At 38.6% G+C, this 17,778-nt stretch overlaps 1 protein-coding gene across 1 annotated transcript in view; it reads left to right on the top strand.

The window, feature by feature from the left end:
• Positions 1 to 17,778, top strand: part of MAOB (monoamine oxidase B) — a 118,674-nt gene that overhangs the window by 42,101 nt on the left and 58,795 nt on the right. The window contains exons 2-3 of the mRNA XM_025277115.2: positions 1,976 to 2,070; positions 3,955 to 4,092. Of these exons, the coding sequence (XP_025132900.1) occupies positions 1,976 to 2,070; positions 3,955 to 4,092 (233 nt within the window). The remainder of the gene's footprint in view (positions 1 to 1,975; positions 2,071 to 3,954; positions 4,093 to 17,778) is intronic.

The raw sequence follows: 17,778 nt of genomic DNA, 5'->3' as shown, positions 1-17,778 counted from the left end.
TTCTTATCAAACTGCAAGATACAAGTGTGCTTTCAAAACATGGTGACCCAAACAAAGTGAAAAACACTTTTGAAATGTAATTTCTCCCTGAAGCAGAAATTGAGAGATGCGATCTATGAAAAGGATGGCTCTAAGGCCCCATGGAAACCAGTGCTCATAGTGGTTATAGAAGCAGACACTGGAGTGAAACTGCCTGGCTTTGCTGCTGGCTCATTATGTGATCTTGGACACCTCTTTGTGCTTCAGTTTCCTCAGCCATAAAATGGGAATATCAATAGTACTTTTTAAAACATTGGATTGCTGTGAAAATTCATTGAATTGATACATTAAAACACTCAGAATAGCATCTGAAATATTGTGCGCACTATAGGAATATGAGCTATTTTTGTAGGGATTTTTTTTTTCCACACTCGTGCTTGTACTCAGTTGTTCAGTCATGTCTGACTCTTTGCGACCCCATGGACTGTAGCCCGCCAGGCTCCTCTATCCATGGAATTTTCCGGTCAAGAATACTGGAGTGGGTTGCCATTTCCTCTTCCAGGGGATCTTCCCAACCCAGGGATTGAACCTGTGTCTCCTGCACTGGCAGATGGATTCTTTACCACTGAGCCACCGGGGAAGCCCTTTTTCACACTGCTACTGCTGCTAAGTCACTTCAGTCATGTCCGACTCTGTGAAACCCCATAGACGGCAGCCCACCAGGCTCCCCCATCCCTGGGATTCTCCAGGCAAGAACACTGGAGTGGGTTGCCATTTCCTTCTCCAATGCATGAAAGTGAAAAGTGAAAGTGAAGTCGCTCAGTCGTGTCTGACTCTTCGCGACCCCATGGACTGCAGCCCACCAGGCTCCTCCGTCCATGGGATTTTCCAGGCAAGAGTACTGGAGTCAGGTGCCATTGCCTTCTCTGCTTTTTCGCACTAGTGGGATCTAAAAGTTCCAGAATTATTATTTTTAAAAGACAAGGTAGAAATTGTTTTATTTCTCTGTAAGGCACAGAATCTTGGCATTTCCTTGATTTTGTTTCATTTCATAAAGCAAATGAGTAAGGTATTTGGAACTGAGTAAATTCAATTCATTGTGGTAAGAACACCAGTTATATTGTCTGAAAAAACTCTTACTAAACTCTGTAAGTTAAAGATGTAGAATTTTAAGATTTGTGAGATCAAAAACTACATTCAGGATGTATTTATACCAAAAATTACATATTTGAACTTTACACTAAGCTCTATACCTTATCAAAACTCACTGAACTCATTGGTTAAAGTTTATTGTATGTAAATGTATCTCAGTAAGCTGTTTTGTTATGTTGAATTCATGATGTTGAAATTGTAGTAGGCATAAGTATTTTTGACTACATTAATAGATGAATAAATGAATGGAGTCATTTTATTCTTCAGTGATGGATCCTACGGGGAATGAGGACAATTAAATGAGTTGCATTTTATGTCTTTGGTTTTGTAACTTTACATCAACTTTCAAAAGTTCAGTTTTAATAGTGAATTTTAGGTCCTTTCACATGCTTTGAAGATTGACTCCCGCCTTCTCTCTTTCACCTAAATTTATTGGATTTTCATATTACCAATTGCTCCATTTGGTCCTGGGTTTGCTGGGGCTTATACACTTCTTTTTTGTGGGGCTTTGTGTTTTCTTTCATGTTGTCAGACACATAATCATGTAATTTAGTCTTTAAAGATAAACATTTTGATAAAGTGACCAAAGAAGCTTTTTAAGGTTTGAGACTTTTACTAAAAATGAAATCTTTTTTTATTCTTTCAAGAAATAGCAGTTGGTTTTGCAGACTTGGAATCTGGGTCTCTATTGAGAAACCCTAGACACCTGTAAGTTGGTTAAGTTGAACGTAATGATAATGCTCTGTGTATAAGCCAACATGGACTTTAATCATTAGCTGTTAGCACGGGGAGCTTATGTGGAGTTGAGTGTTTGGTTCTGATTTTTTCTTGTATTTTCTACCAGGTATGGCAGCAGCCAAACTTCTGCATGACTCTGGCTTGAATGTGATTGTTCTGGAAGCCCGGGACCGTGTGGGAGGCAGGACTTACACCCTTAGGGTAAGACAATAAGAATTGGCTGGAAAATTGTGACCCTGAAACTGAGTTTCCTTTTTTCTTTCTGAAAGTCTTGAACTTCACTTGACTCTTGACAAGAGAGTGAAAATTACTTCAAAACACTCCACGGCCTCTCAATTTGCTTTCTTTTCATGTCTTTCTTCTGTCCCTTTTCTCTTCTTGCCTTATAACACTTGGCACTTTCCCCATAAATGATTGCACCAATAATTAGATGTTTGAAATACATTAGTGAGTAAAACAAAGATTCCCTGCCCTTGTGAAATATATACTCCCCCTTTTTTTTAAGTGGGGGAGCAATAGTGACTTAGTAGGTAAAGAATCCGCCTGCCAATGCAAGAGACCCAAGTTCTATCCCTGGGTCAGGAAGGTCCCCTGGAGAAGGAAATGGCAACCCACTCCAGTATTCTTGCCTGGAGAATCCCATGGACAGCGGAGCCTGGCAGGCTACAGTCCATGGGATTTCAGGAATTGGACGCAACTTAGTGACTAAACCATACCACCATACAATAAACAAACAAAAGCAGAAAAGGAGGACCTGCTCTGGTGTCCCTGACTATTAGGAATCCAGTTATGTTTGGACGTGTTCAAACATAGGGAGTTTTTCTAGTCACTCTTGTTCAAAGGTTGGTCCTTAGTCATCGCAAATGGAGCTAATTCAAAACCATATGAAAGCCTTTCTACTGAACATAAGAGCAATTTCAAAGGTTTAAATTAGGACTCTAATGCAATCTTTCAAGTGTCTGGATTAACGAACCACAAAAGAAATGGTCATTTCCTGGATGGACTTAGAGTTTATCATACTAGGTGAAGAAAGTCACACAAAGACAATTATCATATGATATCATTTATATGTAGATGCTTTAAAAATGATACAGATGAACTTACAAAACAGAAACTGACTCACATAGAAAACAAATTTATGGTTACCAAAGTGAATAGAGGGGAAGGAAGTTTGGGATTAAAATTAGGAGTTTGAGATTAACAGATACACACTGCTGCTGCTGCTAAGTCGCTTCAGTCGTGTCTGACTCTGTGTGACCCCATAGACGGTAGCCCACCAGGCTCCCCCGTCCCTTGGAGTTTCCAGGCAAGAACACTGGAGTGGGTTGTCATTTCCTTCTCCAATGCATGAAAGTGAAAAGTGAAAGGGAAGTCGCTCAGTCGTGTCCGACCCTTAGCGGCCCCATGGACTGCAGCCTACCAGGCTCCTCCATCCATGGGATTTTCCAGGCAAGAGTACTGGAGTGGGGTGCCATTGCCTTCTCCACCCAGATACACACTACTATATATAAAATAGACAAACAAAGGCCTACTGTATAGCACAGGGAAGCATATCAAAATTTTCTAGTAACCTATAATGGAAAAGAATCTGAAAAAGAATATATATGTATACACACACACATAAAACTGAATCTTTTTGCTACACACCTGAAACATTGTGAATCAACTATACTTCAATAAAAAAAAGTGGTCCTTTCCTTTCTTGCTTTTCCTCTAGCATTAGGTGCCTCAAAATTAGCTAGAAATGCTAAATAAAGAGAAATTCATTAATAATTCTTAGTTTACAAATCTAAGCCAGTAAAACCCAGAGCACGTTGTGGTAAATAGTAAGAATGATGGGGTTCAGAAATCTCTTGCTTATTTCAAGTCCAATCAGTTTTGCTTTAAAATTAGGAATGATTCAATAACCGTTTAGTTGCATGAATGAGGTAGAGTAAAGAACAGAGTCCAGTTTTCTATAGATACTCCTCAAGGTGTATCTAGAACCTGTGAAATGCCAATCTGCTTTTTTTAGGGCTGTCTTTTTTATCTTAAGAATAACATTTTCACAAATATTTATTTTTATTTCTTTCCATGGGAAAACAGAACCAAAAAGTTAAATATGTGGACCTTGGAGGATCTTATGTTGGGCCAACTCAGAATCATATCTTAAGATTATCCAAGGAGCTAGGATTAGAAACCTACAAAGTGAATGAAGTAGAGCGTCTGATTCACCATACAAAGGTAAGCCTGGAACAACCTTTGAAGGATTTGGAGATTATTCTATCAGTATTTCCATATATTAGTACAAATTCCAGATCCTCCCCTCAGACAACCTCCTTTATCCTTGAATGATGCATATGTATTTTATAACTATATTTCAACCATTCTAAGAATTTTCTTTACAGTTATCAAAGGCTAATTCTAAATCTATTTGGGAAGGTTATTGATGAAGTAGTATTAACCATTTGGTAACAAGCTGAACAAAACCAATAGAGAAAAAACATTTGTGATTTATTAAATACCTCTATTAAAATAATTAGGGCTCTTTCGTGTGATACAAAAACTTGTGAACAGTTTTACAAATGCTATCTTAGACATCATGTGATAGAGTATTTGCAATATGTCTAATGTAATTATTTTGAAATTTGGTTATTATGTCCTATATATAGGCTAAACTCACTCTCTTTTGGAGATTTACATAAACATAGGTCAAGTCCCAAATTTCATCTTCTGTGGGAAAGCTCCATTGATCTCCCTCAAATTTCTGTGAGTTTACTGTGTCTCACATTCTCATGATCATTTGTGGTCCACGGTTCTTGCTTCCATGACACATATGCTCATTCACATTCGTGGCCTGTGACTCTCTTCTTTCCTTTGCTCTATGTCAACCTGGTTTCGAATTCACCTCTTTGTCTTGACTTTCTTTGGACTACCCCGAGCATTTGTGTACAGTATACTGGACTGAAGTTTTGAACAGTGGGGGTGAGGGGTTCAATCACAGAAACAAACAACTTAAAACTGAATATTGGACATTGTTATTCTAGGAAGCTCTTCAAACAGGGTGCCCTTGGTGATTTCTCACTGGCCACATTTTTCTGTGAATTCCAGTCTCCCACCATGTTTCTCCCTTTAGACTCTTCTCACAACTCCCTGATGCTTGTTTTCCCAGCATCTCTGTCTTGGTCCAAAATATCACTGATGTTCTCTGACAGAGATTTTTAATTTCAGTCTTCCCTCTCTTCCTCACTTACCTCCTTAAAGGATTTGAGCAATATAGAGACAAGTTCCTCACTGGAAAAAATTGTACCCTTAGGAGACAGAAGAAACAATCAACAGTTAGTTTTGAATCACATAATAGTGTTGACGTGTTTATTATTTGTGGGTGATAATATTAAGAAGGACAAATAATAGACTATATGTTGTGAATTATTTAATGAAACAAAATAAAAATTTATCTGATTTGGTATAATGTGGGTAACACTTATAAGAAATGTTTTGTTTGACCTTCAAATTTTGTTTTATGAGCCTTTTCACCTTGCTTCCATATGTGTCTAGTGGGAAAAGAGACACATGAATTAAAAATGAAAATGAAGCATGGTAATAGCGTGATTTATTGAACATTCATCAGCAACTCTTTGTAAACATCGTTCATTGTGTTCCCGGCTTTTATATGTAGATCATCTTGACTGATTTCTTCTGTCTTCATGTCCTAACATTTAAGACTTGCAGAGACTGAATTCCCAGAACACTAGGATCTCTTTTAGATTTCTCTGGACAAAGGAGATGATGACTAGAAATTAAATTCATTTTTCTGTCTTTGTAAGGGAAGGGTTTCTTGGCAGTAAGGGGCTATGTTCAGGATGCTTTGTTTTTCTGGAAATCTTTCCGCCTACACTGTGTTCCTTGTTTGAAAGAGATTGCTCATAGTCATCAACTGTGGCAAGGATGTTATACTTGAATTTTTCAGAGTGATGACCAAATATGCTTCTTTCTTTAGCTATTTCATATAATCCACATGCAGCTAAGAAAATAATTAAGCACTATCTCTGATTTGATACAGAATAAATACATATGCCAGCATTGGTCTTCATGAAATTCAAATGAATGTTATTGCTTTCTAATTATTACAAAAGGAAAGCAGGTTTATTGTAAAAATATAAGAAGAAAACTTGGGTAGAGGAAAAGCAATTACAAAACCCCTTCAATAATCTTATCTAGAGAAAATCACTTTAAAATATTCTTTCGGTACATAGATTTTCATGTTCCTGTATTGCTATTTTCTGACCTCTGCTGGAGGAAATAAGAAATATCAGTACACTCTAAAATATTGTATACATATGCATATGTGTATATGTTTGATATACTTACTGTTTAATCCTCATCCTGAGACAATTAAAGCACTAATGAATTTATGAAACAAAGATTCCAGTTTTCAGTCCACTGAAAACTGGTTGTATCCAGTGAAGTGTTACTTGATAATAAATAATACTAAAGATTTTAGAGCTAAAAAGTCCTCCCTAAACTAAAAATTTGTTCTCCGCCATCATCACTTCCATGTCTTTGCTTATATGTCATTTTTCTTCTTTTGAATCTGTAAAAAGCATCTGAGATGCTTCCATCCATTTCTGGAATTATTGACCAGAGCTCTGACATCTGATTTCCTACTACATGACAAAGAATGTAGTTCAGAAATTTGTTTCCTTTGTAATGGTAGGAAGTACTTTGGCCATTTGGACATTACCTATTACCTATTTCAACAACTACTGTTCCCAAATGCAAACAATGATTCATGCAAATATCTAGTATATTTGTGCCTTGTTTCTTCAGTGGACCTGCACTGTATTTCTCAACCCAAAGCCTAAGAATGTCAAGAGTATCAAGTGTGTTACTTCTCATATTGTCCGATCCTGCTATTCAAATCAGCCTGCTCAAGGACTCTGTTTTTTTCAATTTCTTACATGATTGTTAACGTAAGACAGAGTTTTACATGCAGTCTTAATAACATTAAGCTAAAGAATTTGAAGTTGGTCATTAAAATTGAAACTGGTGAAATGGATGGAGCTACTCACAAAGAGGGGTGAGGGGCTATAGCAGCCCGTGATAGACTAGCTATTCAAAGGAAGGACATTTTTTCCAAGAAACGAAGACCCTCAGTATCACCAGTTCTCTGATAGTACTGGAAGAAGTGGTCTGTTGACAGTTGGGTTGTGCCCATGCTAGTCCCATAACAAGCATGCATCAACCTCTAATGTGTTATGATATACGGGGTGTTTTGCTCTCTACCTCTGATCTCCAGAAATGTTTCTGTCTACTGAGTGGTACTCATTTTTAGTGCTACAGTAGATCTGTCTTACATTGCTAAAAAGTGACTTTCCAAACCCTTGTTCATGAATCGGTACCAAGCTATATGGGGATTTAATTATCAGTGGGAAAATGATCACCTAAGCTCAAATCTATATAATTTAGAAAGTGTTTTCCATACTTCTCAAATCTGTGATGCAGTCCTTCATGCTTAATAATTATTGTGAAACAGCTACTCAAGTTTATAATCTATTTCACAGTCATGTTGATTTCTGCTAGGATGGTTTAGAAGACAGTTGTTTACATGCCTTGGAAGTGAATTGTGAAAAATGTCCCCTTTTAGGGACTAACTCATAATTAAAGAGAAAAATACAAGAAATATAAACCTCTTAAGGAATGTTGCTGCATTTTGCCTTATGCCTCTTCCTCTTTTATCTAGTGTGTGTGTGTGTGTGTGTGTGTGTGTGTGTGTGTGTGTGTTTGCATGCTCACATGTGTGGTTATTGTGTTTTTGTTTGTTTTTTGTTCTTTCAGGCTCATACTTTGAAGGAGTTTTGTACAATGTAGGCTATTGACATTCAGAATTTCTCTGTCTCAGAAGTTTTATAAGTCTGAAATTTAGAACGAGTGTCAAGTGAAAATATGCATGCAACTGCTTTAGGCCCAAAGGCTGAACTGTTAGGCATCTGGTGAATGTAAAGATGTAGCATGACTTAAACTTAAGAGTCCAACTTCACACTGATAGTTGTGTGTTTCCAAACTTCAGCTCTTGTGATAAACTGAAAAAGAAAGAAAGAAAAAAAAAGATGCTCTGGTCTTAGTCTACTTCCCAATGAGCAGAAGCCAAGATCACTGTCAAAGTCCCTTTTGTGTTGTATGTGGTCAATATCCATGCTTGAAGGGATGAGGAGCTATTTCTCAAATATTTTGCCTACGTGTCGCTGCTACAACTGCTATTGCTTAAACAGCTTTGTGGAGGAGGCACCATTTGGCAGAACTTTTCCATTTGTTGAGAACACTGAAAGCCAACAGAAAATACAGTACCCCCAGAGGACATAAAGGCGTAGAGTAGAAACTAGATCTCTAGCGATCAGACCAGTTGGGTGAACTTCTTGGAAGAGATCACTGTCTCTCCGTGTTGCGGAACAGCAACAGAATTAGAGGAGACGTTGAAAAAGAAAATACTCAAATTTGAATTGCATTTGGCTAATGAAAACCATCCTAAGATGTAGGACTTCAGCATCTTGCAGAGATCAACAGACCAGGAGTGTCCAGTCTTCTTTAGACTCTTAGTATCCCCTTCTGCATGCCTCTCCCTCCAACATTATTAATCCAGAGAAGCCTGGATCAAAGTCGAGGGTGTACTTGCTTTTCTCACAATGACAGAAGAATCCAGGAACAGGTTGGACAAAATCTTATATTTCACCCAGGAACAGCTGCCATTTTCCCAAGAACTTCACACATGCCACCCAGAGCTCACTGGTTCTGAGATGGGCTTCCTGAACCTTCTCTTCCATACATACCCCTACTCCACTTCATTTCTTATTTGTTGGAAACAGATATGTCTTATCATCACGGGAATATCCCCCCCGCTAAATATGTAGAATAGTAATTTCCTCTTCAGCAGGAAAAACCTATTTGTCTAGTGATCATTCTGAAGCTTATGTTAAGTTCTTCTGGAAAACAAAGTGATAATTTGCGTTTATGAAAGACAGGCAGATTTTTGACATGTAATTGATGAGGATGATGTTTTCAGTGGCTGAATGTGGGGTAATATTTGGGAGATAAGAGAGCAATTTATTCTAAGCCTTCAAGGTTTCCTTTTAGAATTTAAAATATGATAAAATCAGTAAAGAAAGTGAAGTCAGTCAGTTGTGTCCTACTCTTTGCAACCCCATGGACTGTAGCCTTTCAGGCTCTTCAGTCCATGGTATTTTCCAGGCAAGAATACTGGAGGGGTTGCCATTTCCTTCTCCAAAATCTGTAAACATAGTCTCTGTGTAAAAACACATGCACACACATCTGGATAAATTTAACAATGGTTAGAGTTGTGGGTAACACAGAGTTTTAAATTATAGTGAACGTAGAAGGTAGAGAATGTATAGAATTCAGTTATGGTAGTGAAGTTCATGAAAGGAAACAAGCCTGTGGCTTAAAATCTTGTGGGAAAAGTTTACAGCAGCTGTACCATATCATCATGGAGTATGGCCAAGTAGTCCAACTACTTGACTACATGCGTGCTCAGTCGTGTCTGACTTTTTGTGACCCCATGGACTGTAGCCTGTCAGGCTCCTCTGTCCTTGGAATTCTCTAGGCAAGAATGCTGGAGTGGGTTGCCAGGGGATCTTTCTGACCCGGGGATCAAACCCTAGTCTCTTGTGTCTAGGGCATTGGCAGGTGGATTCTTTACCACTGTGCCACCTGGGAAGCCAAGTAGTCCAAAGGAGATGCATTGGCAGAGGCCCAGCTCATCAAAGGATGGTGACTAACAAGGGTGATCATGTAATAGGTCAAAGCTTCAGCAGCCTGTAGGGATTGGCAGGAAGTAGAAGATGGCCTAAAATATGTTAGCCTACCTTGCCACACCCTCACAGAGGCCATGCCTTTCTATTGGCCTCCGCTTCAACTAGTAAATAATAACAATGGGAACGTTGCCCTGGTATGGACATCTAGAACCTTCCAAGTGCTTTCACGCATGACATCTTTTTTTATTATTATTTTTGACTGCTTGGTATATGGGATTTTAATTCCCTGACCAGGGATGGAACCCACACCCCCTATAGTGGAGTCTTAACCACTGGACCATCAAGGAAGTCCTCATGATATCTTATTTGGACCTCACAATTGTGAGTCTCAAATAGCTAGAAGTTTTGTCCACGTTTATCAGATTAGAATGTAAAGGCTAAAGAGATTAATTGCATATGGCAGGAAGCGATACAGTCAGAGCATGAACTGAGATGCCAAGAATATACATTAAAAAGCTGGCTGTCCTCTGTATGGGAGACTTTTTGTCATTTCCATCTGAGCCCCAGCACCTGCCTTTGTCCTCCTTCTTTCCTGCCAAACTTACACTCTAGCATCTTGGAAAAACCCTGTTGAAGATCCTCCCTTCTTTAAAATTATATGCAATTGACTCCAGTTATTCCACTAACTTCTTCCCAAGTCCTATATTCTCTTCATTTTCTTAATTACATTCTGTGAAAAGCAGTTTGGATGTAGAAAGTGAATATCGCTCAGTCATGTCCGACTCTTTGCAACCCCATGGACTATATAGTCCATGGAATTCTCCAGGCCAGAATACTGGAGTGGGTAGCCTTTCCCTTCCCCAGGGGATCTTCCCAATCCAGGGATCGAACCCAGGTCTCCCGCATCGCAAGCAGATTCTTTACCAACTGAGCTGTGAGGGAAGCCATTGGAAATAGAAAGAAGTCTCTTATTTGTACTTTAAGATTAAGGACCTTGCCCCCCTACCTCCCACACACACACAGAACATATTTTGTTTACATTTGACATTCTTGGATTCTTATTTTTGTATTTTCACATAAAATTTTTAGGTTTGCTTTTTTCACTTATAAATAGTCACAGATATTTTCTAATGTCCTTAGACATTCTTTGTAGATACCATTTAAAATAGATATATAATATTCTGTCCCAAGAACATTCTGCAATATAGTGGCTATTTTGCTGATCTGTTGCATTAATTAAGCTTCTCCACTTTATTCAAATGGTCTATCATGTAATACAGATCTAATATAGGTTACTATTATGCAAGGCACAGGACTAAATAATTGAGTTTGCAACAATTTGAGGTAAAGTCGTTGTGGGATTTGTGGAATCAAAAAAATTTTTTTTAATATGAAAAGAAACATAAAAAGGCACAGTGATTAAATAAAATAAAGCAGGAGAAAAAAAAGATTTCCATGGTGTAATTAAACCAGGAAAAGACTGCAGCCATAGATCATAAAATTTGAGAATTGATGGCAAGAAAATTCCTGGCTGATGGCAAAAAAAAAAATTCATTACTGGCTCTCCAATCCCAGAATTACTCCATTGCTGAAAGCAAACGTGTTACAAAGTAAAAAATCACTAAGGACTCCCACAGTTTCTTTTGGCCGCTTCAGGGTCATTAAGTTACTTGGTCTGCTTTCCCAATCATCCAGGTGACAGTTTTGCCAATGCCTTACCACTTTCTCTGGTGGCTTAGACGGTAAAGGATCTACCTGTTAATGCAGGAGATCCAAGTTTGATCCCTGGGTCAGGAATATCACCGGCAGAAGGGAATGGCTACCAACTTCGGTATTCTTGCCTGGAGAATCCACAGATGCCATGGACAGAGGAGCCTGGTGGGCCCCAGTCTATGCGGTCATGAAGAGTTGGATGCGACTAAGCTACTGCTTTCTCTACCTTTCAATCGTGTGCCATTTCTTTCCTGGGCACTTGCACCGGGTCCACTAAGCTAATGGTACACAATTTAAAATTTTGTCCTAGCAGTGCTCCACTTCAAGTTATCATCACATGGTGACTCCAAATAAAGAACTCTGGAATGGACCAGCTTGGATGAAATTGGCACTCAACATTAAATACATTTAAATAAAGATTTAAACATAAAGAATTAAAAGAATTATGATTGTAGTACAAAATGTACTATAGTTTGTTTTTTAAAAATTCCCTTATATGGTAAAACATTATGGAATATATAAAATCAGAATGTGAGGAAGGTGAGAAAGAAAGAAGTATAAGAAAGATGAGTGTTCTCTGACATACATCACAGCAGGATCCTCTATGACCCACCTCCCAGAATATTGGAAATAAAAGCAAAAATAAACAAATGGGACCTAATTAACCTTAAAAGCTTCTGCACATCAAAGGAAACTATTAGCAAGGTGAAAAGACAGCCTTCAGAATGGGAGAAGATAATAGCAAATGAAGCAACTGACAAACAACTAATCTCGAGAATATACAAGCAACTCCTACAGCTCAACTCCAGAAAAATAAATGACCCAATCAAAAAATGGGCCAAAGAACTAAATAGACATTTCTCCAAAGAAGACATACAGATGGCTAACAAACACATGAAAAGATGCTCAACATCACTCATTATCAGAGAAATGCAAATCAAAACCACTATGAGGTACCATTTCACACCAGTCAGAATGGCTGCGATCCAAAAGTCTACAAGTAATAAATGCTGGAGAGGGTGTGGAGAAAAGGGAACCCTCTTACACTGTTGGTGGGAATGCAAACTAGTACAGCCACTATGGAGAACAGTGTGGAGATTCCTTAAAAAACTGGAAATAGACCTGCCTTATGATCCAGCAATCCCACTGCTGGGCATACACACTGAGGAAACCAGAAGGGAAAGAGACACGTGTACCCCAATGTTCATTGCAGCACTGTTTATAATAGCCAGGACATGGAAGCAACCTAGATGTCCATCAGCAGATGAATGGATAAGAAAGCCGTGGTACATACACACAATGGAGTATTACTCAGCCATTAAAAAGAATACATTTGAATCAGTTCTAATGAGGTGGATGAAACTGGAGCCTATTATACAGAGTGAAGTAAGCTAGAAAGAAAAACACCGATACAGTATACTAACACATATATATGGAATTTAGAAAGATGGTAACAATAACCCTGTGTACGAGACAGCAAAAGAGACACTGATGTGTAGAACAGTCTTATGGACTCTGTGGGAGATGGAGAGGGTGGGAAGATTTGGGAGAATGGCATTGAAACATGTAAAATATCATGTATGAAACGAGTTGCCAGTCCAGGTTCGATGCACGATACTGGATGCTTGGGGCTGGTGCACTGGGACGACCCAGAGGGATGGAATGGGGAGGGAGGAGGGAGGAGGGTTCAGGATGGGGAACACATGTATACCTGTGGCGGATTCATTTTGATATTTGGCAAAACTAATACAATCATGTAAAGTTTAAAAATAAAATAAAATTAAAAAAAAAAAAGAAAGATGAGTGTTACTTGAAAATTTCCATCATAGCATGGAATCAGTATATACCAAAATTATACTTGTAGCTAACAAAAAAGAGTCAAATCTCTTAATGATCTTTATGATCTTTTGACTTTATGCCACAGGGCTCTTTCTCTTGTTTTAGGCAACATGCATTTGAAGTTTAACCCTTTCTTCAATTCCCTTCAGTTTGTGTTTCTTCTGACTGAAGTGACTAAGCATGCATGCATGTCATTAAAAATAGCAAATCTTATCTGATTTGATACTCATATATTTGTATTTCTTTCTTTGCTCCTTCTCTTCATTTCTTACTTCTCTGTTTCCTTCCTCTTTCTCTCAGTCATCCGTTTGTTCACTTGTCCATCCATACCAACCATCCATCCATCCTTCTTTTGATGTTGTAGACGCATACATAGAGGTCTGGAATGTCGTGTTATAGCTATTTTTTTTAACCTGGAGTAGTACAATTTGAAGTAATGTGCGGCCTTCTTCATTGTATTTTTGAGTACTGCTCAAACTTTTTATGAACAGCTCCTTTCATTTTTACTTTAAAAATGTAATTAGACAAATACTCTACTTTTTCATATTCTTTTCCATTATACTTTATGACAAGATACTGAATATAATTCCCTGTGCTATACAGTAGGAATTTGTTGGTTATCTATTTTGTATATAGTAGTGTATATCTGCTAATTCCAAACTCCTAATTTATGCATCCCCATACCTTTCCCCTTTAGTAACCATAGTTTGTTTTCTACGTAAAGATGCTACTTTGAGAATTCGTGGTATATGAGAAGAGGTTAGGCCCAGTGTTTCCAGCAGATCTCTGTTATTCTCACATGCCCAGGCAGCAGCCTCTTGGGTGACATAACTATTAACAAGAACCAAACTGCTTCCAGCCAGGCTTAGCTACTGAGCTTTGACCCTTTGAGTTTAGACAGTCTAGATCCCAAAGCAGCTGTTTGAATGCAGACCCTCAAAGATTCTGATCCTGGTATTAATGGGCTGCAGAATTTTCCCAGTGTATTCCACACACACACACACACACACACACACATACTTCATCATTGACTTTTTTCATGACCTTGGCCATGTTATTTCTGCTTTGAACCTTGATTTCTCCATTTGCAAAAGGTGGATATTTATACCTGTCCTATTTAGTGCTTTGAGATTTTAAAGAGAAAAGAGAACAGAAGCCACTGATTAACATTATTTTCACCAATAAGACTACTGTGGTACACTTTAGATACTAAGAATGTTTTGACAGAGCCTGTTTCCTTTCCTTTTGAAAACAAACTTTTCTAATAGACTCTGAGGATTCTTACTACTAAGTAAAAATTTAAATGGTAAAACACCAGATAGGATAAAGCTATACAAGTTCTTTTCAAAAGAAAACCAGGTCAGTAAACTCACCCTGAAAATATTTTCACAGGTGCCTTATACAATGAAATATAACTTCTCTTACTGTAAAATCCAGCCTTCTTTATTTATTCCTCATATTTAAAAAAAAAATCTGTATTTATTTGGCTATGCTGGGTCTTGCAGCATAGCCAAATGCAGGATCTATTTCCCTGACCAGGGATCACCAGGGATCACATTCAGACCCCCCTGCATTGGGAGTACAGCACGTTAGCCACTGGACCAGCAATGTATTGGCTGCTCAATTGTGTCTGACTCTGCAACCCCATGGATGGTAGCCTTCCAGGCTCCTCTGCCCATGGAATTCTCCAGGAAAGAATACTGGAGTGGGTTGCCATTCTCTTCTCCAGGGGATCTTCCCAACCCAGGGATCAAACTTGAGTCTCCTGCATTGCAGGCAGATTCTTTACCACCTGAGCCACCAGGGAAGCCCATTTGGACTACCCCCATACTAAGTGCCTCAGCAGCAGCAGCAGCATACTAAGTGCTCTAGTGGCTACTGTATGGGAACAGCAGAGGCCTAGAAAGTTAGCAGATTCTGTGTATTTTTCCAAATGTTTCCAATCCAGCTTCAATTTTTTAAAAGTCTGTCTAAAACATGTCTAGATCTTACAACAGAAACCCTACATTGTGGCATAGATTAATTTTGCTTATTCTGTCAACTCCAAATGTATGGCATCACAAAGAACTTGGAAATAAACAAAGAGTGAAATTCCTTATGTGCCTGTTGCTTCCTAAGAGCGAACCAGCTTGCTGCTGCTGCTAAGTCGCTTCAGTCGTGTCCAACTCTGTGTGATCCCATAGACGGCAACCCACCAGGCTCCCCCATCCCTGGGATTCTCCAGGCAAGAACACTGGAGTGGGTTGCCATTTCCTTCTCCAGTGCATGAAAGTGAAAAGTGAAAGGGAAGTCGCTCAATCGTGTCTGACTCTTAGCGACCCCATGGACTGCAGCCTACCAGGCTCCTCCATGCATGGGATTTTCCAGGCAAGAGTACTGAAGTGGGGTGCCATTGCCTTCTCTGTAAGAGCGAACCAGCTTAGAATCCTTTTTTAAAAACTCTCCTAGGTACCCAGAAAAAGGCCATGTCCCTGAGGTTTTCATGTATAAGACAGTGAGCAAGTTGGAATTAAACAGGATTGAGGTAGTCAGAGATGCTTTCATAGACAGCGCTTTGGACACTTCTCAAAACCTTGAAAGACACTGCTAAATAAATTTAAGGGACTAACTTTGTGGAGAACATAAATACTTTTCCTATGGTCGCATTACTTTAATATTATTTTAATGAAGTTGTTAAACTATCCCTGACTGTGACTGACTCTGGAGAAACCACGGAACTGGCCCAAAGTGTTATAAATTATTATTGTCTTAAAATAGAGTTAAGGAAAATTCCTACAAGTAATGAGCTGTAGAGAAGATAAGGCTATAGTTAAGAGAAAGATGTTTATTCATTTCATCTTTGAACACACATGCTCCATGCAAAGCTTTGAGCAAAAGGGCTGCAGAGTGACCTGGAGCCTTTTACTGCTGACATTTACTGTTGCCTCTTTTTCAAGTTGGCAAATGTTAAGGGCAGCTGCTGCAGACAGTGTCTAGTCACATACAAACCAAGAAAAAAAATTACAATTCACAATCACCTATAGTTTAGATTCTCACATAGAATCAAACACACATGTGCCTTGTGGTTCCTGGAAACTCAGTTCAAAATTGAATGTAATCATAGCCAATACCTTCTGAGATTCAAATATGTGCAAAGCACCATTCTAAGCATTTGATATGCATTATCTCAATCCTCAGGAAAGCCTTACAGCTATTACTATCTCTTATTTACAAATGAGGGCATTTCAGTACAAGATGGGTGATTCGCTCAAGTCTCTCAGTTGGTTGGTGATGATCCCCCTCACTCCAGAGTTTGTGTGCTTGGCTCCACAGCTGCAGTGCCAACCCCAGAAATCCTTATGTGAAAAGAGCGGAAGTCTCAAGAAAAACAAAGAAAAGGGTAAAGGTGCTCAGAACTGAACTGCAGACTCAACCCTCCTCTTCTTTCTACTCAGTCTTGGTCCATAAAGCTACCTTTTTTCTGTCTTATTCCTCATTGCTGATTTTTTAAACCTCCATTTCACCTCCTGAGACCTACCTGATCTCCTGGTGGCATTAGGAGCCCATGGAGGCCACTGACATGAATTTTCCTTTTGGTTTAATCAGAGGCTCTCAGTAACTCTATCTCAGAGAGATATTGAACCACCTCATTTCATTCATAATCCAGGAGTTTAAGAAAGTATTAAAGTTGCTCATTCTGGTAAGACTGCTGGAACTCTGTTATACCAGATCAGTCTGAGAGTAGATAGCCATACATGTGTCTCACATTTATTTCATTTTCCTACTGCAAATTGTAAACATAATATAGTTAGAAGAAGAAGCATTGTTCTATGTCTAACTTGATGCTAAGGCAGAAAAGGAAAGGTAAAATAATATATTTAAGGGTGACCTATGTAGGGTAGGTGTTTTGGCAGTTGAAGGAGGTCATTATGATACCTAATGACATTGATCCTTTGGATTAGAAAGGATGAGAGTCCTTCTAAAAAACAACAGGTTGTTTTAAGCTCCTACCTCTCTTTTCTAAGGCCAGGGTGGTTGTACTGCTGCTATTTTAGGGACCTCATATTTCTCCATTATTACTTCCAGGCATTTTTCCCAGGTCATTCTTGACATCTTGAATGTCAATTCAATCTATGAATACAGGCTGATTTCTTGACTGGAGAACCCCGGAAGAAAAACAGCAGTAAAAAATAAATTAGAATGAATGAAACTAAATTTTTGTTATGGCTTACAACTACATACATGCTGTGCCCCTTCCAATGTCCTGACCCAGGTCACTCTAGTCTCCAGGCACTCTGGCTTCTAGTATGTCAAGTTTATTCCTATCCCAGGGCTTTTTCACTTTGAAGTAAATTAAATATGAAACAATGATACAAATGAATTTATTTACAAAAGAGAAACAGACTCACAGGCTTCAAAAACAAACTTATGGTTACCAAAGGGGAAAGGTGGAAGTGAGTGGTAAATTAGGAGATTGGAATTAACAGATACACATCACTATATATAAAATAGATAAAAAGAATTTACTGTATAACACAGAGAACTATACAAATGTCTTATAATATCTATAATGGGAAATAATCTGAAAATAATATATATGTAGATATATGCATGTCGGAGAAGGCAATGG

Source organism: Bubalus bubalis, chromosome X, assembly GCF_019923935.1.
Source record: "Bubalus bubalis isolate 160015118507 breed Murrah chromosome X, NDDB_SH_1, whole genome shotgun sequence".
Classification (NCBI taxonomy): domain Eukaryota; kingdom Metazoa; phylum Chordata; class Mammalia; order Artiodactyla; family Bovidae; genus Bubalus; species Bubalus bubalis.
The sequence above is the reverse complement of the archived record's forward strand: the minus strand, read 5'-3'. Positions and strand labels throughout refer to the sequence as shown.